Genomic DNA, 22,084 nt, shown 5'->3' with positions numbered 1-22,084 from the left:
GATCTGATGGGCTCTCATCACCACTACCATTGCACACACATGCCAGAAGAAACAACCACCACCCCCACACCCACAAACACACATACACACACGCTACCAATGCACACACATCATACAGACATACAGGCAGGGAAAATACCTCCCCCCCCCCCAAACACACACACAATAAAGAAAAGAAAGAATTTTTTTTCCTTTTCTTTTTCTGAGACAGGGTTTCTCTATGTAGCTCTAGTTATCCTGGAACTCCCTTTGTAGACCAGGCTAGCCTTGAACTCACAAAGATCAGCACGACTCTGCCTGCCAAGTGCTGGGATTAAAGGAGTGTGCCACCATCGCCTGGCTGATTTTTTTCTTTTTAAAAAACTTAAGTCATTTTTTCCTTTTTTTTTTTTTTTTCTGAGACAGGGTTTCTCTATGTAGCTCTAGTTATACTGGAACTCCCTTTGTAGACCAGGCTGGCCCTGAACTCACAAAGATCAGCACGACTCTGCCTGCCAAGTGCTGGGATTAAAGGAGTATGCCACCATCGCCTGGCTGATTTTTTTCTTTTTAAAAAACTTAAGTCACTGTTTCTTATTTTAACTCCCATTTGGACATTGCTTAATTATACTAACGAAACACAAATATTTTCCAAACCTAATCCTTATTTAAGAAGGAGAGAATAGTGTTTCCAGGTTGATTCCCACACCCTCTGAATGAATAAAAGTTTTCTTCTAACAATTATAAAGGCATGCTTATCAAAATGCTCTGTTCTCATTTTATTCTAATCTAAGTCTGATAAATCCTTATCTATCTAATGAAAAGTCATTTATTCCTTAAAATTAATTCTGATTAACTTACCAGATGCTGGGTTTTGCTTAAAAGCTAAAAATGAGTTTTAAAATTAAAGTTGTATTCCCGAACCACAACTCAAAAAAGATCTTAGAAAAGATGAAATGAATTGTGGTAGGTTTAGTTTATCCATTCCTATCGTAAGAAATATCATGGGAAATATTACAAATGCCCTCAGTGCTTAGCTTTAGGATCACTCGGAAGCTCGTGGAAAATTTATCTCAATTTTATCGCAGAAAAACTTGGTGTGCATCCACTGTAAATCCCACAGAGACCTCCTCTCATCACGAGCAGGAAGAAAAAATAATAATCCAACCAAATTCTAAGCTTATAAAAACAGATGGTTATTTTTCACATGTCTGGGGTTGTCAGGCAAAGCAAGGATTTGTAAAGGAAATCTTCTTTCTCCTGCTCCTTAAAGCAGCAATATTTGTCTCAAGGAAAACCGTTACTAATTGTTGGCAGTGGTCTAGGGAAAAAAAAGTGAAGCTCAGTCTGCTAGTGGTAACAATTATCCAAAAGAAGGATTCTAAAACAAAACTCCCAAAGGACAGACCACTCCCGCTGAAGGAAGGAATGAATCAGAAAGTGCCTGCCAAACTCTGCAGAAACTCTTCAGGGACTGAAAGACTGAACTTCCCAGTCTTTTCAGTACACAGAAATCTCAACAACAGAAGAGAAGGCACAAGGAAACAAGGACGGGAGACAGGAGAAAAGAGTGGAAAGGCCGATGTTACCAAATGAGCATGACTCTACCAAATGCCTTAGATGAAGCATTTTAAAACAAAAGTTGCTTTGATGTTAACATTTCGTTTTCAATACCTGACAGGCAGATATAAGTTAAATATTCTCCTTGACCGCCAGTCGCCAGGAAAGGAATCTTTTTCTTTGTCCTCCTCTTGACTTGGACAGCGCCCAGCATTCTTTCATCGAGAGGTGCGAAAATTTCCTTGCTGATGGCAGATTTGGCACTCATTGTAGAGAAACCGACGAGGGCACGCAGGGAGTTTTCTGAAGAAAAAGAAAAGGCAAGTTGGAACTGACAATACTGTAGGGCTAGCAGGAACGAGGAGGGAGTGTTCGCAGGTGCAGTGTTGCTCAGTCTGCAGTTTAAGCTCCGAATTACAGGGACATTAACAACAAGCTCTTCCTAGTGTATGTCTACAACGATGCAAAGGGAAAGAGAGTGTGCTTTTCACTACCTGAAACACCCAGCCCAATGTGGCACGAACAGCAAGCAATGGGCTCCAGGGGGCTTGCCAATCTCTACCTAACTGGCAACAGTATCCATCCTGTTCCTCCTTTGTCAGGAGTAACACTTGCAGTTGTGAAGTCTTGTCACTGACTAACAACCCCTCAATGGAGTTCTTTATGCTCCTTCCAGATCTCTTTTAACTCCAATGTAAATACATTCTCCTAATTCCATTCAGAGTGGAAATCATTATGTCATCTTCTACATAAGAGCCACATAAGAAACAGAAGAGCATTGATTTCGCCAGTGCTCAGCCACTTCTCATCATCCAAGTAAGGAGCTCTTGCTTACTAGACTCCTGCAGTGGGCCCTATTGACCCACGTTCCACTGCAGAGACTTACACCATCTGGACCCTTGCCAAATCTGCACTTTTTTTCCTGCAGTCCCAGTGGCCATGGAATTCTAAATCCAGTCAGACTTGTGCTAACTATTTTGGAAATGCTCCCCAGCATGTCCCACCTTTGTGGTTAACTGGTAGTGGGTGACCAACCACGAAGAAAATGAAGCCGTATGTTATGGCTCACGAGTTCCCCCCACAACACACCAACTAGTACAGTCACAGCCCACACATTACATATGGCTCCCCAAAGTTGTACTTCCCCTGATGGTCTTAATTCTGCTTCTGTCTTTCATGGTCAAGATGAATCTGAACATAAACGCAACTCCAGAGCCCTAGGTAAATCTACGGTCCTCTCCCTTGCGGTCACAGGTAAGAATTTACTTATCTCTGACCAATATTTATTCAGGCAACTTAAAACTTCAGAATAAGACTCACGGAGAAAGCTCATGAAGACACAAGAACCAGAGTTTGATCCCCAGAGTCCAGGTGGGAAAAGAAAGGAAACGGGCTAGCTGTGGTGGCATGCACGTGTAATCCCAGCGCTGTGCTGGTGAGACCTGGAGATCTCTGGCCTGCCACTGTTCTACGCAGTGAGTGACAGGCCAAGGGACTCAGAAATGAAGCAGGGGGCCAGAGCCTGAGGCAGGTTATCTCAGATTGATCTTTGGCCTCCACATATACACGCACGCATACCTGCACACACATGAACATCACATGTACCAATCTGAACGTAAGGTGCAGGAGAAGCCTTTGTCCTGCCCACACAGGTTGTGTGGAGTGCTGGGAGATCCTGCATACAGACTGGCAGCGAAGTGCTTGACATGGCAGTAGCTCAAGCCTTGATGGAACCGCCCTAAAGCTGACCACGTGACAGAGAAGCTCCTGCTATATGATGCTTTGTGTTTGGTTTTAGGAATCCCACAAGAAATCAAGATACGGTCTCTGTCCTACAAGGGTTGATTACAGACCACATCACAGGTTTCACCAGTAGACACGGGGAACAACTCTGTGATTAACGGTACTCGCTGCCAAGCCTGACAGCCTTAGCTTGATCTCTAGAGCCCATTGAATGGAAAAAGAGCACCAACTCCCACAAGCTGGCATCTGACTTCCATACATGCATCACTGTGGCATGCTGCACCTCCTAAAATAATAAATCTAATTTTAAAGTTTCATTGGGATTCCAATGATTTATGAAGGAAGACCAAGGAAATATCTTTCAATGGCAAAATCATACCTGTCTACATTTCTAAGCTCCTGGTAGGAAAAATATAAGGAATTTCCCGGCTTAAAATTTTTTTCTCTCTTTAATTCTGAAATAAACATGTTCTATTAGCACCAAAAGATATACTGACACATGCAATAAAGATGGGTCTAGTAGATGTATATACACACACATATATATTATATATATGTACGTATTCTGATCTACTTGTCCTCTGACAACAGTCACTGACACCAGGTTTTCTCTCCATGTTGGCTATGCCATAGTGAAAATAGTGCAGGTGTGCCTGGTTGTCATTGCACTGCCACTGTGACTGCCCTCAAGCTGGCAAAAAGAACTTCTCCCAGCATGCATCTGTCTTACTGTCTGTGCCTATGACAGCTTTACGATTTGTTGGGTTGCTGTTGGGGTTTTGGGGTTTTTTTGTTTTAAATAGAGAAACAGATATTAGTTTTCTAGCTCTGAGGTCTTTCTTGTCTCCCACTTAGGGAAACACAGAAAAGAAAACTAAGGAAGAAAGCAAGCCATATTCTCAATAACATCCAGAATAAAACAAGCTCAGATTTAAATTTCAGATCCAAGACATAAGGCCTGAAATTGATAGGTAAATCTTAGCATTTCTGACTCTCAGTTTACTTAGCTCAGGGGTTCTCAACCAAAGGGGTCTCAATCCACAGGCTGAGAACCACTGACTTAATACAACATGGAGATGCCTTTACCTCCCTCTTGGACCTGAAGAGCTAAATAGGTTAATATGTTCAGATCACGCATTCCCGTGACTCAATACTTTTTAAAAAAAATCTTAAAGGTGGAGGATTTTATTAATGCCTATTATGATACAAATTCTGAAATATCTTTTGAACTATAAAAATTGAATGAATGTACCCATGCAAAGCAGAAGATGTCTAGAAGAATAATACTCAGCTTTCTTAGCAAAGCCTCGCTGTGTATCATGCATAAACACACATAAATAGATGGTTTCCTCTATACAAACACAAGAATGGAGAGTTATAGGCCTTTCTTGAAAATTCACTGCTGGGAGAGAATCATATTTATTCTAGGGTCAAGTGTCACGTTATTCGTTCAGGGCTTTCTGAAGTACATGAAGATGTATGTTTTGAGTGCCATTCTGGGAAGGTTAATGTACAGTGGACTCGAAGGCAAATAATCAGGAAGTAAGCCGGCCACTGTGTAGCTGTCTCACATCCAGCTGCACATCTGAATTCTATAAACTATTTTAAACAGCTCTCTAACTCATTCTTAGGTTCCACGGGTCATGTGGCCACCAGGTTTACAAGCCATTACCCTATACAAAGCTAAAACTTCCATCAGAATGGTGGCATTTGGTAGAGATGGAACATTTCAGCATAAGATGTGGGGGTTCAAGTAGACTTTATATCTGGGGTCTCTGAGTCACAGAGATTCAGGGGGTTGTTTGCATGTAATGTCTTCAGTCTATTCTGCTGCACAAGCAGGTTTAGAACCATTGTTTTTGGTGGGGCGGTGATCCCCTGTCTTGAAAGACTTCCTTGTTAAACACACTAATAAAAATGTTTCCTGAGCAGCTGTTGATCGCAGATGCTCTGCACGGCGCTAGTGAGGAATCCTTAAGTGTCTACAGCCCTATTTACAAAGCACTTCTACATTCAATTCCAAATGTAGGTCAAGATAGTTGCTGAATGTAACATCTCAAGACTGCAAATAAGGATCATTAGATATGTATTTTTATAATGGCAAATCATGCCATTTTTAGCCAATTTCTTTTGGGCTACGGATTATGGGAAACTGTTATAATTTCTTCTTGTGGAGATAGTATTTTAGCTGAAACCCACTGAGGTAGAAATGACTATCAGAGAAACGTATATGCTGCAGTATAGACACAAGCTTGCCTCGGGTTCATTTCAAAAGGAACACCTTATGGATAAGATAACACTCATAAATTTTCATTGCTTAAATACAGAGGAACTGAAGCCCGTTGACCTATTGGAGCATCACATATGTTTTGTTTTTAATTAGGGCCACACATACAGGACAGGATTTCAGATCCTCAGAACCCTCATAAGTGAATGTGGCACACACACACACACACACACACACACACACACACACACACACACCCCACCATAATTCCAGCCTCTGAGTCCAGATTCCTGGGTCAAGCTGGCTAAGGAGACTAGCCATATCAATGAGCCATGGATTTGACTGATAGTCCCTGCCTCATTAAATAAGAGGCAAGATAATTTTCCAGGTGCACACCCACCCACATACACAGGTACCTTCACACACTACATATGTACAGATGCATACCATATACACATGAAAATGGAACAATGTGTGTGGGGGGGGTACTCATAGATACGGACTTGAAGAATAAAAATGAAATAGTTCAGCATGAAAATGAGGAGGACCTAGAAGAGAAAATGAGCTTCCAAATGTACAATTGCACTTGCGTCTTTTTGTTGTTGTTGTTGTTTTGTTCTTATTTGAATTTTGTTTCTTTAAAACAAGGCCTCTTTTGTAGCCCTGGTTTTCCTAGAACTCCCTCTGTAGACCAGGTTAGCTTTGAATTCATGGAGATCCACCTGCTTCTGCCTAAGTGCTAGGATTAAAGGTGTGGGCCACCATGCCTAGCATACTTATATACTTATTCCCAGAAAACATCTAGACACACATTTTCTACTAAATTCATATCATTATTTGATTTCAAACTAAGAAAATACGCCAGAATCTTCCTGCTGCCCTCACTGTCACTGAACTAGAATGCCGCCTACCATAAACATCTGTGATTTCAGGACCTGTACTCTATTCTCTAATCTTCCTGCTGTCCTCACTGTCACTAAACTAGAATGCTACCTACCGTAAACATCTGTGATTTCAGGACCTATTCTCCCCTTAACCTGAAAGCCATAAAAACACACTGCACTGGGCTCAGGTGATCAGACTCACTGTCTCTGATTCCAATCAGTACCAAATCATTGTGAGAGAGGAGGGTTAATTCTGCAGTGGTCGAGGGGCTGGAAGACTGTCATTGGGGGAAGACATTTCCCTCTGGGCAGCAGCAGTCACCACCTGGCCACCGCCGGGACAGAAGAGCAGCAGCCATATGCCAGCTTCCATTTGCTCCAGTAACCACACACGTTTGGACATGGTAAACATGGACGATTGACCAGAACAGACAGCAGCCTTGGCCACAGTGATATCTTTAAGGAGAGAGGAGTCTCCATCATTGGCTACTAAAGCGTGAGAGTGGGCTTTCTTTTGCCTAAATATATACTTTCCTCTGTAGGAGACACGGTCACAGGATTCTCGGTACCTAAGTCTCATGTCTACTTCAGTTACAAACATTGCTTTCAGCTCATTTTTCCTTGTTTATGTGTTTAAGTCCATCCTTCTTAAAGGTTTAATAGTCAAAAATAAATCCTGCTCTGCCACAGACCTGGTTTATAAATTTGTTTACAATGTAGTATTGTAAACTGCCACATGCTAACATTAACAAACAGTATGACAAAACCAAAATATAATAATAATAATAACAACAACAACAACAGTACTTTGGTCTGAAACCATCACCTACATGAGGGACACAGGAAGTGGCCAAGCCAATTTCAATCATGTCCAAACAAAGTCAAAACCACACAGGGTTAATTCTATACACAAACAACTTAATTATGAGCTATACTCAGTATGCTTGCTGAATTACTGCCCTTGCTTCACTGATGCTGAAGAGAAGATAGAAAAAGAAAGTGTTGAAGATTAGATTAAGCACACACACGTGTGTGGATGCACATACATACGGACACACACACATACACACATATGGACACACACACATACACACACACACACACACACAGGCAGGGGGTAATCTTTAGTAAGAATAGGATTCACCTTTTACAGCAGATACTGACTGGAATCGTAGGTAAATTTTAAGTTTTCTCAACTAAGCAAGTTCTATTTCAAAATACACCTGAATTATAACATTAAAAAGCTAAACTTTGAGAGTGAACTTTCAATTTTTATGTATACAAGCTTTCTAAATACTTAAAGTATGGATGAAACCAGTATGATTTTAACTACTTTTAAATTACTTCAAAATGGTCTTTCATCATATCATCAATTTTACACTAATACTCCATATCAGAAAACCCAGTTTGGGAAATGCCCCTGCTTTACAGTTTGGATGAGAACTGGAGTGTGTTTTCTATAGGTGTATGTCACCAATGGTACCTTCTGCCATGAAACCTTCCTCAGTCAAGGGGGCAGAACATAAAATGTGATACCTCATGGGTCCATTTTAGTCATATTCACCATGTTGGTTTAAAAAGCAAGGTTTTAGGGCCTTCAATGCCCAATTTCATAAGTGAAAATTACAGTTGGGTTCCTCAACAATTTTTGTATCATCATCCGGCCAAGGATTTGATTCCAGGCTTTACTATTCTCTCCAGGGCTCGGCTTCATGACTTTGTGCTAGTATAGTTCAATGAGAATGTTGATAGACAGACTTGCTCCAGCTCCCACAAGCACCGTTCTATGCTGCTGCCTAAAATTCTGACATGAGAGGCACAAATGTGAATTTGGCATTAAAATTCCTTACAGATATGCTTATATCTGGAGAAGAGAAATTGTTTTATAGATGAAAAAGTAAGTGGTTAGTAAATTATTGTAGACCCCACAGCATTTAAGGGCAAGCAGGAATCTGAACCTAGAAACACAATTCCAAAAGAATGTCTGTCTATTCATCTGCACCATCTTGTACTGAAGAAAGGAAGGGGGGGGGGACACAGAACAGCATTCTAGGTAAATCAAAACGAACTTCATTATTTCATGACTTTCCTTTGATCAGCTTTGCTTTCTGATGGACAAGTCACTGTTGTTATCCTTGTCCAGCAACTACAAAGATAACAAATCGGGCTCTGGTTATTCCTCGTTGCTACTAGTTCATCTTGGAAGTGTCCAAGCTTAGTTGGCAAAGACTATCACATAGTGTTGTTAAGATAACTTACTTTCATTCCCCAGTTTAAACTGGAGCTTAATGCATAGAGTAAGACTCTACGATAGATGCCCCGCTCCAGAAAGAACACAATCCAAGCATGGAGCTAGCTATGTGAGAGTTCTGAGTGCTTACAAGAAAATTCCAAGAAAGGAAGACAAGAATCTTGGAACCTCGTTTTTTTCAAATCACAGAATTGTCTTGGAATGTGTTTTCAGGCTCCTTCCAGGTGTAGTCAGTATGAATGAGCTCACTTCTACTGTGGTTACTCATAGGCCTCTATGGAAAAACATATTTTTCTATGTGTGGCTTGTCCTTGTGATTATATACTTTACTCAAGTGATTCTCTTGACCCTCTGAGCATAAATTATCTGATGCTCTGAATAAAGTTGGCTACTGCATGAGGCTTTATTTGCCACGCCATTTTTAGTCCCCACTCTCCCAGGGTCTGGCCACCAACCAGAGCCAGCAGAGGACAATGCCCACTGAGCCTCCCTCCTTTTGATTCCAGCCAGGAGTCAGTTCCCGAGAAGATTTCATATGGTTGCCATGAGGCCATTTTGTGAAGCTTATAAGCTACTTTCCCAAGAGGAAAAGACTTAACTGTAAAAGACAAGGATTTCCAAGGTTTCTGCTGGTCCTCAGGAAGATACTCCTCTTTGAGCTCCTTTACTGGACTGCTTCTCCATGGCATTTCAAAAGCACAACATTGACCTTCTTGGTTGCCATCCCTCATACATTCTATATCATCTATCTTCTTCTGTGATGCTCCAAGCAACCCTAGTTTGTCAGTAGCAATGCCCCAGGCTTCACATGGGTATTCCATATACTTTGCTTTACCAAGGAGGCTCTCAGAAAGGCTTTCACGACCTACAACCATTGCCATTGCCTTGACAGCTTTTCTCATTCCTACCTAACTACAGTAATATTTAGACTGAAAGATGCTGTCGAAATGCATCTTGAGCATTTGGACTCTTCAAGTTTTAGTAGCAGAATCATTTTGGTGATTGTCTGTCTCATTCAGTTCTATCTAACGCAGAAGTTGAGTTCTAAGGTCTTATATCCAAAGAGAAAGAAAGCCAAAATGTGGACTAGATGCTGGTCTCCCCTTTGCTATAATACTCCTTCCAACTGAAATTTAAAAAGGATGATATGGGGGTGTAAAGTATCACACCAGCCCCATGGCTGTGGACATGAGGCAGAGTGAAGACAAGGAGGAAGCGTGATTCCGCACAGTTGCGATGCTGCTCAGGATGATTCTTTTCCTTGAGAAGTGACACAAACTAAGTCCTAGCCTGCAACACCTCAAGCCCGTGGATCTTTAAGCCTTGATTTTAGGCCAACACCTCTTCTCCTGTTGGATTTCCACAGTTTACGTTCACTCATTTGGCTGTTGAAGTCTAAAGTGGAACAGGCCCAAGTGAACCATGCTGGGGAGTCCAAGAAGCACAGAATAACCCTGGCCTAGTGCCAACCCACAGATCTCTGTGCTGACCCCAGTTAGCAGAAGTCCTTCAATAACCTTGGTGCTCTGAGCCACTGTCAGGTGAGTACATTTAGGGCGCCTCAGAGACACATTATCATTCTGGGAATTAACACTTTGGCACTGGCAGTCTCCACACTGGGAGCCAGATCAGCTGTTGTATGGGCTTCTTGGTACCTATTCCTGGCAAGCAATGGAGCAGGAAATAGGAATCAGTCAAGCCCAGTGCTTGTCTTTGAAATGGTACCCTTCAGCCGCAATACAAAAACAGCACCAGGTGCCTGCAATCTGTAATCAGTGCTCTATTAAAAGGCTCTCAGAAATGGTAGGACTACCCTGATTTCCGCAGGCAGCTGCATGAGGTCCTGCTGGGTAACTGCAGAGTCTTTACAGGTTCGCTTGATACACCCCAGAAGCAGTAAGCTGGAATACCAAGGTTAGGATCCAGCTTCTGAAGATCGAAATCTCTATGCGGTTGGGATAGTGGGGAGAGAGCCCTAGTGACTGTCTCAGATTGTTACAGAATAACTTCTAAATCCAGGTCAGACTCAAGGCCCACATGCAAATGCAGAGTCTGCCCCATCCAATCATCAGTTCTGTCATTCAGTGTCAATCCCTCTTAATCAACAGGGTCCAGAAGATAACTAACTTCTGACCTAACTAGCCATAACAATATTTGATAATGATGAGGGGGAAAATATCTTTCAATTGAATGCTACCTAAAAATGAACTCAACACTAAATTTAAAAATGTCTCTCATTGATATTTTTAATTTAATTGAATTTGAAGGAAATTCAAGTCCACGTGATCAAGAAGCTGGGGTCAAAGCCTAATGGTGACTTTTCTCCTACCCCAACCTGACAGCTGACGGAGAGTGAAAAGGCGTCTACATTTGTCGTCATGGATCTAAGCCAGTCTTTGCCTTTGCTTTGTGAATCGGGGTAAAACTCCCCACCGCTGAGGCCTGTGTCTGCATATTTGAAATAGAGTAGTGCACCTACTTCACAGGACGTTTGTGAATTATTGTGTGGAAATCAGCTCCCACCTCAGGGGGGGCGTTGCCCTTGATGGGCTGCTGGTATATCAGAATATCTGGGGGCATTTTTCAACATGTGTTCCGCACAATGTATTTGACATGAGCTGTTCTCAAGCAGCACCCTGCTTCACCTCTCACATCTGTGAGGAGAGAGAGAGGACATATCCTTACTTCTCCTGGATACAAAAAGGGAAACAGTGGGTCTTGCCCCCAGCAATCCTGCCCGCCTTCTACTGCTACTGCCCTTAGCTAGGCATATAAATTGCCAGCCTACAGAGAAAATAATTGACAAGACACAGCTGAAATCTCCTGCACTGAAAATAATGCTGTGACCTGAGAAGGTGCAGAACGGCAGGAACACTTTTTGAAAAGGGATAAGAAAATGCACACAGAGAACAAAACTGGGAGAGAACATGTCGTGTTCACTCGGTGAGGCAGCCCTTTCTAGAGACAGAAGATTCTGAAGATAATGAGCAAAGGAGTCTTCTCCCCTCCAGAGAGCTGCCATTCCTGTGAGTACGAAGAATGTCACCGCTAACGCCACAGTTCTCCTCTTACAGAGAATAAAAGACAGCTAACTTTGGAGCACTTTGAGTGACCTTGGCTCAGGAACACGGATTTCGGTTACCCCAAATTCCATGTTCCAAGCTGGAAGTCATTTAAGTTTTATAGTTTTACAAAACAAAGGAAGTCATAGAGCAAGGCAAGTTTAAAATACACTGATGGAGAGATCTAAGAGGGAGATAGAGCACACCGGAGAAAGCTTCTCTGGAGGCTCCTGATACTGTCGACAACATTCTTAGCTTTTAGTTGGTGAAAGCCAGTGTGTCTGCTAAGTCAATAGACTCTGAAGGTTTGTATCTATTAGTCACAGGACATTATTCTGACACAGAGGCTGAGTAAGGAATGGCTATTCTTGGGGCTAATGATAGCCCAGAATAAGAATTGTTACAGTCCAAACTTTACACACTACTGACATTCTAACCTGTCTGTCCGTCTCTACAGACACAGCTTCTTCTCAGGAGGCTTTATTCACAAGAATAGCAAGTCCACAAATCAACACAGTAGCTGAGAAGCTGACCAAGCAAAGGACTAAAGCTGGGTTATTGCCACTCATTACTAATTATCGGGTTGGAAAATCAATTCGAGGCCAAGTTCTTCAAACTGGGTATCTACCCAGCCTTGATGAATGTTTCTGGTCCTAATATATAGTATTCCTTTCTAAACTGAGGTAACAAAATCATCTGGGGACAGCAACGAACTCTCTCTTCATTCCATTTTTTGAGGAATGACTATAGCCTGGGCTCTTTGTGAGGTTTAGATAACACAGACAAACTATAAAATATTCAAGGAGAAAGATGAAGGAAAAGATGCAAGCGACAGATTAAAGTAAGAATCAGAATTTGCTGCTCCATGGTAAAGGAGGCAGGTCCAGCTTAATCGTTCAGAGACCGGTGGTCAGGAAATACTTGCTCAATTAAGTCTATTTTTGAGATGTAATGAAAGAAGTTAACCAGGCCAGTTTGCAGGAATTATGCAGGCAGCTGACTTCAGTAGGAAGCCAGACGGAAGGCCTGGGGAAGCTGTTGGCTCTGTATGAGTGACCTAGTAGGCCATTTCCTGTCATGGCTTCTACCTGTGATCTGCACCATGGGTGCACCCTAAGAGGAAGATCGCAGTTGCGGGTAGAATACAGTGACTCCTCTGTCGGGAAGTTTCTGAACAGAATCCACATACTTAAGAAAAAAGTCCAAGAAAGAAGAAGTGACACAGAGACAGTGTGATACTAGCATGATGTCTTCCTTGAATGTCTATTTGGTGCTGAGGATTATATGAAGGGGTGTGGGTATGGAAGAAAAAATATGTATAAGATTCTTATTCCATAGTATGTAACTCCCTGAGTTTATTTTCCAGCACCAAAAAAAAAATACCCAATAAATAACTCATGCCCATTTGTGAAGAGGTTCACTGAAGAGGTGGAAGGCAGAATTAAGGTTATAAAAGTATAAATGAAGGCTATTGCAAGAATAAGTTGTCTTGGTTTGTGAAGAAAGAAAAATTACTTATTTTTATGTAAAACACATTTTCAGTTTCTCTTGCAAGTTAAGGGAATTTGGCAGCCCAAGGCCTGTATTCTTCACCATCCTCATGATCGTATACTGACCAGTCACCACGCCCGCCTATCTCCTTGTTCACAACCATCAGTCAGCCTGCTTTCCAGGTTTGAATCTGGCTAGTTCTCCAACAACTGGCCCACTCGTAAGTCTCTTGCTTTCTGGTCACTGAGGATGTGGAGCCTGGTATACATACCAAGGTAAACAGGATGCAGAAGATTCAAAGCACACAGGTTTTCAGAAAGGTAAATCAGAACTGAATTCAAACAAACAAACACAAAACACTGGATAATGGGAGAGTGAAGCTGAGATACAAAATCATTACCTCAAGGTGGATAAAAGACAAGAATAATAACAAACCAAGCATATGGCAAATATTTTTATCATATAAACATCTTCCTTGCTCTGTCTTCCAATATGCCTGCTGTGCTGGAAAAGTGCAGGTCCCAGAGAGACAAAGATGAACACCATGAAATGAGTGAGGTGGTAAGAGTAATGTGGACTATCAGGAGACTCAGGTGTCGCCAACTAGTATAAACTTGTGGAGACATTTCAGTTATGTTTATTAAAAAAAAACAAAAAAGAAAAACTTTCAATTAGGTACACCCGGTACAATAGCAATTGCGCTCAGAAATACTTTTCCAGAACAAATCAGTGGGTGAGCAGGCAAAGATGCATACCCTGTGAACATTACAGATACCACCCTGGTGGTTCTCTTCCTCTGACACCCTAGTTAATGTCTCTGCACAAACGCTGGCATTCCATAGAAACTCCACTTATTTATGCATTCCTCCCTCCAGTCAAGCATGTCACTGTGTATCTACTATGTGCCAAGTCTGTGCTAGGAATCTCAGCCAGAAATAGGACAGCCACTTCGTGTGTCACTGTGGAAGTAGAGGCCCATGAAGGGAAATTGATTTTCTTCTAGCAGGAGAATGCAACCTCTGGCATGGGTGGGAAAACACTTAACATTCCAGCATGGCTGGTCAATGGCCTGGCTAAGGAGCCACTCCTCAGGAAGGCAGGTTCACATGAAGTCATGCTAAAGAGAGGGGAGGAATAAGGGTGAAGTTAATGAGATAATTTGTTTTTCCAACCCAGAATTCCTGACCTTACAGTTGGTTGCATAACACAGCCACACTGTGAGATAGGTTATGGACTGCTTTTTGGGATTATTCCAAAAAAGGATACCTTTTCCTTTTTTCTTCCTCTTTCTATCCCTTTTCTGAGTGTGGCTTTCCTAACACTTAGGGCTTCGCTCCTCCAAAGATCCCCTTGTCTGTCCTTGCTGACCTAAAACAGCATGGCTTCTCCCCCTTCTCTCCTCTATTACAGCTTGCCTGCCTCGAAGCTTTCATTCTAAAACCTAGTAACATTCTCCTTGAGCTTCTGTTTGAGTTATTTCTTAATTTTTTTTTTATTAATGAGACTACAAAGCTAAAAGTAGACCCCCACTTCTCCAGCAATATATGGAAAGGCCCAGCAGGGTCGCACTGTCAGGGTACCTTGGTGGGGGGGAAGTGCACAAGCACCGGCATCCCAAGGACCACTAGTTAAAACCTGGTGGCTCGGTTACAGAAGAGCTATGTTCCTTTTACTCTTTTTATTATTATTTTTTATTTGCAACTAGCTATGTTGGAAGTCCTATGAAGCAAATTTCAGTGGTTACCTCCAGAAATAACCGGAGAATGATAAATTAACCAATGCCAAAGGATCAAAGTAAGACAAGGACAGTGTGCTTTTGTCCCTGTGTGACTACTTTCTATTACACATTAGGACTTCGTCTGATTGTATTTCATGTGTCTTTCCATAAAACCGAAACCTCTCTCCCGTTCGGGAAGGTTTCCACAGGGTAAGCCTAACTAACCCATGCCAGTAGAGCTGGGAAGTTAGGAGGAAACGGAGAACCGAGCTACAGATCAGAAATTTTTATTCACCAAATTGAGATAAACAACTTAGAACAAATTAAGGCTGATAAATGCCCACCGTGACACATCTCTGCAAAGAATCAATGACTTAATTAACACAAAGTCATTTGGTGTTTGCTGATGGCCTGGGTGCTTCTGGGCTGCACAGTGCATTGACGCTGAGTTATCTGAGAAGTGGTTATGCTACTGGCTACTACTCCAGTTCTCATCGTCTATCCTCATCTTCTCAGTGGTGTGTAAACATAAAGGCAGCTCGCCATACTTTGTGAGCTGGAGAAAGCAAGCGGTTAAATGTCAAAGCCATGACAACACAGTGCAGAAAATGAAATATTTCATCCCCTTTCTAAGCATTGAACTTAGAAACCACCTGGAAATTGGCCAAGATAAAATGCCCAGAACTAAACAAGCTTGATTACAAAATCCGTGTCCGATGGATGCTTATTTCGTCCAAGGCAAAACTGAGATGCTCTAACTTCTTAATGGAGTTTGAGGGGGAAAAAAAACCAAAAAACTTCTAGTTTGATATATAACTACTATGCTGAGATTTCATTTTCTTCTATGCCATGTCATTAAAGTACTGAAAAATTCATCTAGGGAAAGAAAAATGGAAGAAACAACAAACATCTTCAAAAACAATTTGAAGGCACAAGAAGAGAAACTGATGAAAAGGCGTAAGAAAAGATTCCAAGGTGTTTTCAAAATCCCAGACCAATAAACAAGCCAGAGAGAGTCAGTGGGAAGGGGCTGTTAACACAGCAGGACACTCACACTTCATGGGAGAAGAGGCAGACAAAGAGTGGGCACCTAGGAGTCAGGGCTCCTCCTGAAAAGCTATTGCCAAACATGTGGCCTCAGAAGCTCAGCTCGGCTTGCTCATCTCTAGGCACTGGCTGCATTTCTACACAGAGCACATGCTAAGCCAGTGATCAATGCATGGTGCATCTTCCTCAAGCTAGATTGAGAGGTGAGGTTTCCTCACGATTGTTAAATCAGCATGAAGAGTGTTCACCACAGCACATGAGGTAAGGCAGATATCCTCACATCATTATTCTATGGACAAAGTTCAAGTTCTAGTTCCTAGAAAAAGAGCAGGAGGAGGAGGGGGATGGCAGTGGCAGCCATGACAGGATCTCACAAAGTTGCCCAAACTGACCTTGAAATTACTTTGTAGCTCAGACGGGCCTTAAATCCATTTTATAGGAAATTATAATCCTCCTTCCTTGGCCCCCAACTGTTAATTGCCTGCAATCACTGGACTACATCATCACTGCTTGTGTCTTATAAAGAGCAGTAAGCATGCAGTGTTACTATGAGGATCGATTGCATTAGAGAAGATTTAGGGGACCACAAATAGGAAATGAGTTATGCAATAGGTAGAGAAAAGTCTGCTTCAGAAGACCTTGGGTCTCACTCTGTGATCCTGAAGAGGGGGAGGACCTGTTTTATGAACCACTTGGGTATTCCTCTCAGTCTACACTGAGTGCTAGAGGAAAAGAAATCTTGGCCAAGAGGAGTCAATCTATCTACAGTGTGACCTCACTTGGAAAAACAAGTCAGGCCAGCCCTATCTTCTGAAATCAGACTCCTGGGAAACACAACTAATCGCACTCATGGGCTGAAAACACAACACATCATCCACCCGCAAGCCAGCAGTGAGAGCTGAAGATCTGTTCAGAATTACAATGCAAAGAAAGGTGGGGACGAGACTAATTATACACATGCAAAATTACAGACAGTGTTCACCTGCCAGTTGAAGACAGTGTGGTAGAGATAGGCAGAGCAGCATGATGGGGGGAAAGAAAGAATTAAAAAAGAAGAAACACATAGAACTTACTTGCTCATCTGCCTCTCAGCTCATGTGCAAACGCAAGACAAACTCAACTTTCCTCCAGTAATTAGAAAGAACTGTTTCTTACATGTAACCAAATGAATCTAACAGTCAAGAACATTCAGTGGTACACAAGATAAAAACTGCAAGTGTCTGTCTCTTAATCTGTATTTATAGAGGAAACGTCTACTAGCTGCCCAAGTCACTGTGAGAACACAGGTTACCATGAACAAGAAATTTGTCATGATTAAGGGGATGTATATAATATAACGACAGCCAGTTCAGAGTTTTAAACACACAGAGCTTTCACTGTCTATCAGATGCTCAGCTTGCCTAGCTTTCATCATCCCCAAAGGCAAGATGAATCCAGTCAAAAGACAAGTTAATGCAAGATGACTTTTGTACTTTATGTAAGAGGGAAACCAACCAATTCAAGGTTGCAATTCTCACGAACCCAAACCCACACTAAGTATGTTTTTAAAAGGAAAACAGGAGCTAGAGAGATGGCTTGGCATCCAGTTCCAATGATGAATGCTGTTTCAGAGAACTAAGTTCAATCCCCAGAACCGAAAAGACAGCTCACAACTATCTGCATTTCCAATCCCAGTGGGTCTAAACCCTTTCCTGGCATCCAGACATGAGGCAGACAGGATACACAGACATACATGCAGACAAAAACTTAAATACATAAAATAAAACTTTTCTTTAATTTTTTCATACTATAAATTTTGATCACATACTTTGTTCTCCCCCAACGCCTCCCAGGTCTTCCCACCTCCCTAAATACCTAACTTTATGTTTTTTCTCTCCTTCAAAAAAACAAAGAACAGGAAAAATAAGAACAACAAAATCAGCATGAACAAACAAAAACAAGAAAATGAACAAGATAAAAAATACCAAAACAAAACACACACACAGAGTAGCAACATGGGATGGGAAATCCTTGGTGACCTTCTCAGTTTGCACTTTTTTCCTCTTCCTGTCTCTCACCAGGTCAGAATATATAACCTCCTTTTGTACCGCAGCACAACTTCATCCCTGTGAAAAGCACACTTTGGGGATTTTCATCTTATGCTCATGAGTCTGTATTTCCAACCAAATTCTGAGCTATTAAATTCCAGCCCCTAGTATAATACCTTAAATGTGTGTACTCAGACTTCCTTCCCTATTCCACACAATTACCCCAGAAGTTCTCTTTTAAAGCAACCATTTAGGCCCCTCGCTATGAAAGTGACCACAGTTACCTTTCCCTAGCTTTTTTTCCTGTTGGTTCTGTTGCCTAAATGCCAACAGCAAGACTATGTCTCTACTGAAGGCACAGCAACCACTGCACATACACACGGACAGTGTTAGTGTTTCTTTTTCCCTGTTTTTTTAACAGGAAAGGGAAGGAAAGAGTGAAGGGGCGGTTTTCACAAGCCACCCCATGCGCACTAGCCAACCCTGTGTTGTTCATCAGTCCCAGCTTCCCTCTGGGGAAGGCTCGCCAGTAAGTTCTGCAGGAAGTGACATTTGAACTGAGCTGATTGCGTCTGCGAGGATATTCCACTCTTCTCTCACAGAACTCACACCCAAGGTTTTAGAAAATGATTTAAACCACACGCACTCCAAGTTTGAACATGATTTCCAGCTCTCAGTGAGCAGAATATTTTCAGAAAGGTAACATTTTTCTCTTTTTTCTCTCTCTCTAGATTTTCTGTATTAATTGCAGGAGTGTTTCTATATTTAGAATCTACCTCCTCCCTAACCCAAATTGTTGAGATAAAAGAAATAACTTAATTCTCCCATAACTTTAATTTTAAGGGTAAAATTGATAAACCAACTTATTCTTAAGACTCACTACATTTATATATATATAAGTAGCTGGAACATCAGCACCATTTTCTACCATCACCCCTTATCTTCTACTTTGACAACAGATCAAATGATGGGCCTTGTTTTCTCCTGGCCAGCACCAAATTACTTGATAAACCTGCAAATGTCAGTCTCATAGGGTATTCCTATACCTGCACCTTTGGTTCTTATTCATCTCTAGAATCACAACCGGGTCATTCAAAACATTTTCAAAATCATTTCTGGTGTGACTTTCAGTCAGACTCAGTCATTTCCTCTTTAGGAGTGGGAGAGGAGGCAGGTGGGGCAGTGGGAGAGACAGCCCCTGAGCACACAAGGCACAGCAACCAATGGAGATTGTTCTGTTGCAAAGTAATAACCAGAAGGGGGAACATGACAAACGACAAGAGACAAGCGCAGGCTGCAATTCCTGAAAAGGCTCTAGCCACGGCTTGGCCCTCATTGAGTCACAGTCCAACCACTCTGCTATTCTGTGACCTCACACGGTGTTTGTTTCTTCGGTGTACCTCAGTTTCCTCATCCATCAAACCACAATATTAGCATCTACCTCGTGAGAGCGTGAGAAGGGTGAGATATAAAACGCTAGAGAAACACTAACAGGACACAATCACAATTTTCTTTACCAGATAAGAAAATCCAGCCTGCTCACACAAAATAAGGAAAGCGAGAAGAATGAACAAGATGGAAAGGATGCGAACATCTAGATAATGGGCATAAGGCAAAGAGGTCCTTTGAGCATAAGGAGAAATGGCTTTGCCTCTGAATGCTGCAGCTAGACCTGAGATAGGAAGAAAACAGGTCCAACTCAAGACGGCTCTAGTGGTGAAGGAAGCCATGTCAGCTGACCAGCTCACCGGCTGAGGATTGCCATCTTCTACAATGAGAGAATGTTCCTATGCTGTCAGAACTGGTTACACAGTGGTGAGTTCCTGAAGCCCTGGACATGCCACAGGGCCACTGCAGAACCCTCAGTGGGGAATCCTTCTACCTGCCAACTACAAGACATAGAGTGCCACAGCTCCGTCTTTATCTAATTTGCCTGCTCCTAGTTTTAAGCAAACTTCCTCTGAGAGACAAGTACTATGGACAAGAAAAAAAAAAAAAAACAAAGGACCAGGAGGCTACTCCTGTAGTCTAAATGCTCTGAGATTAGGATACTGAAGATGAAAATGACTTATATAAATCATTATATAAAATATATTGTATCAATTTTCTATTTCCAGGGGTACATTAGGAAGAATCACAATAATATTCCCTTAGATATGTATATATAACATGTATATGAAGGTATAAGTATGTATATACAGACACATTTATTTGCAAATGGAGAGGAAGAGAGAACATACCTCATTTTTAAGTGTAGTATGTCATTTCTTTATATAAATATGTCATTTTATCAGACCATTTTTCTAACAGTATATATTCATATATTTTAGTTTTTCAGTAATAAAAGATACAAGACAATTACTGTGTGTCTATATGAATATTTATGTAAAAACTGATGCATTCTTTGAATGTTGATAGATTTGGCCAATCTCTATAATGTAGCACAAATTTTAATTACAGTTCCCCTGGTGTATGTAATTGCTCTTTTCCAGTTCAATACTAATAATTATTAATCTTTCTGGATTTTGCTAATCTGATAAGCAAAATATGAGCTGGTATTAAAAATTTTCATTTCGAAGTTATAAAAAGGTGATCATCTTAGTTGTCCAGAAGACAAAAGGGGTTCCTTTAAACAAAAACCACTTTTCAATAATGTCCATATTATATATTCTTATATATAAATTAGAGATAAAAAATGAAGACTAAGTCTTTGGGTTTAGCCACTGGGCTAAAGATCACATAAACTTTAGGGAAAAAAAAAGGAAACTCCCTCATTGGTTGTCATAGAACCTCTACTTCTTCTTCATCTAAAGGAAAACCAACGGATGTGTTGACTGAGCTCTCTGCCATCAATGCTAGAGACCTGTGTTGGTCGCTAGCACAGGACTCTGAAGCTACTCTGGCCCATTTGTTAAGACTCATACATTTCTACAAATCCACCTGAATTTACTGAATAGCTAAACACTAAATGTCTGGCAGACACTAAAGACATAAATGTTACTGAAATATGGGCCCTCTGACCTTGAGGAGTTCTCCTTTTTTCATACCTGGGTAAAACAGAAACCCAAATGGAGATAATATTACTTTTACCATAAAGAAATGCTTCAAAACATCAATGCTACCTGTCATAGTTAAGAGGTTAAAAAGTTCAACTTAACCTATTTCCAAAAATGAATAGAAACAATGCTGTCTGTGGAGAATATGCAGCTTTTTAAGTCTTGCCTATAAATGTTCCCTGCTCTCACAGTAGTGAACAAAAAAACCCTTTTCATTAATTATTAGTTGGAAGAAGGCTGGTTATTTTTAAAATTGACACAGAGCCAGAATGCCCTGTAATGAAGGACCCTTGTTAGCCTTGTGTATGGAGATCTTAGGCTTTTTTGCTGTCTGCATGGCATATTATGTTCCACAGAAGCCAGAGGCAGAGATACACACTCAAGTACTGTAACACAAAAAGAGCCTCTGCTTTCTCACTCCTTCCTGGTAGTCTAAGTCACAGACTGTGAAACAAAGGTTCTAAATCCTTGCAACTAGACCTGAGGTTAGAGTAATAACATGACTCTTTCCAAGGATCCAATGCTTCAGGATGGGGTTGTGGCCAGAATGACCTTCAGCTTCGTGAGCCTTCTGCTCCATGCTCAAGGATTCATTATTTCAGCTTACCACATTTTTATCCCTAGCACTCTCCTTCTACCTTTTCTTGCAGTTTTCATCTCCTTGCTTATTGCACACATTTGTCCTTGAAAGTCGTCTATTGTGTATATTAGAGCCCTTGATAGATCATAGTCTTCTCTTTTTTTTTCTAAATTCTTTATTTGATAATCCCAACATCTGCATCAGGACACAGTATAGTTTTATGTTATTACTTTGTCCTTCCTATGAGTTTTTATCTTTCCTTTTGGCATATCTTATATTTTTTTCTTGAAGGTGACATAATAGAAAGTGAGGTAACCATACTTGTAGTATAACAATTTATTTTTCTTCACAATGACTTCAATGAAGAGATAAGGTTGCACTATCTTCTATAATAAAACATATTGTTAAATTTATCTATGCTTATTTTTATTTATTTCCTCATAGCAATTTCAAAGACAAA

The 22,084-nt window shown here is 41.2% G+C and overlaps 1 protein-coding gene across 1 annotated transcript in view; it reads right to left on the bottom strand.

Moving 5' to 3' along the window:
• Positions 1–22,084, bottom strand: part of Stxbp6 (syntaxin binding protein 6) — a 215,166-nt gene that overhangs the window by 150,458 nt on the left and 42,624 nt on the right. Inside the window, exon 2 of the mRNA XM_005343814.2 lies at positions 1,654–1,842. Coding sequence (XP_005343871.1) covers positions 1,654–1,807 — 154 coding nt within the window. The 5' untranslated portion in view covers positions 1,808–1,842. The remainder of the gene's footprint in view (positions 1–1,653; positions 1,843–22,084) is intronic.

Source organism: Microtus ochrogaster, chromosome 1 (genome assembly GCF_000317375.1).
Source record: "Microtus ochrogaster isolate Prairie Vole_2 chromosome 1, MicOch1.0, whole genome shotgun sequence".
Lineage (NCBI taxonomy): Eukaryota > Metazoa > Chordata > Mammalia > Rodentia > Cricetidae > Microtus > Microtus ochrogaster.
The sequence above is the reverse complement of the archived record's forward strand: the minus strand, read 5'-3'. Positions and strand labels throughout refer to the sequence as shown.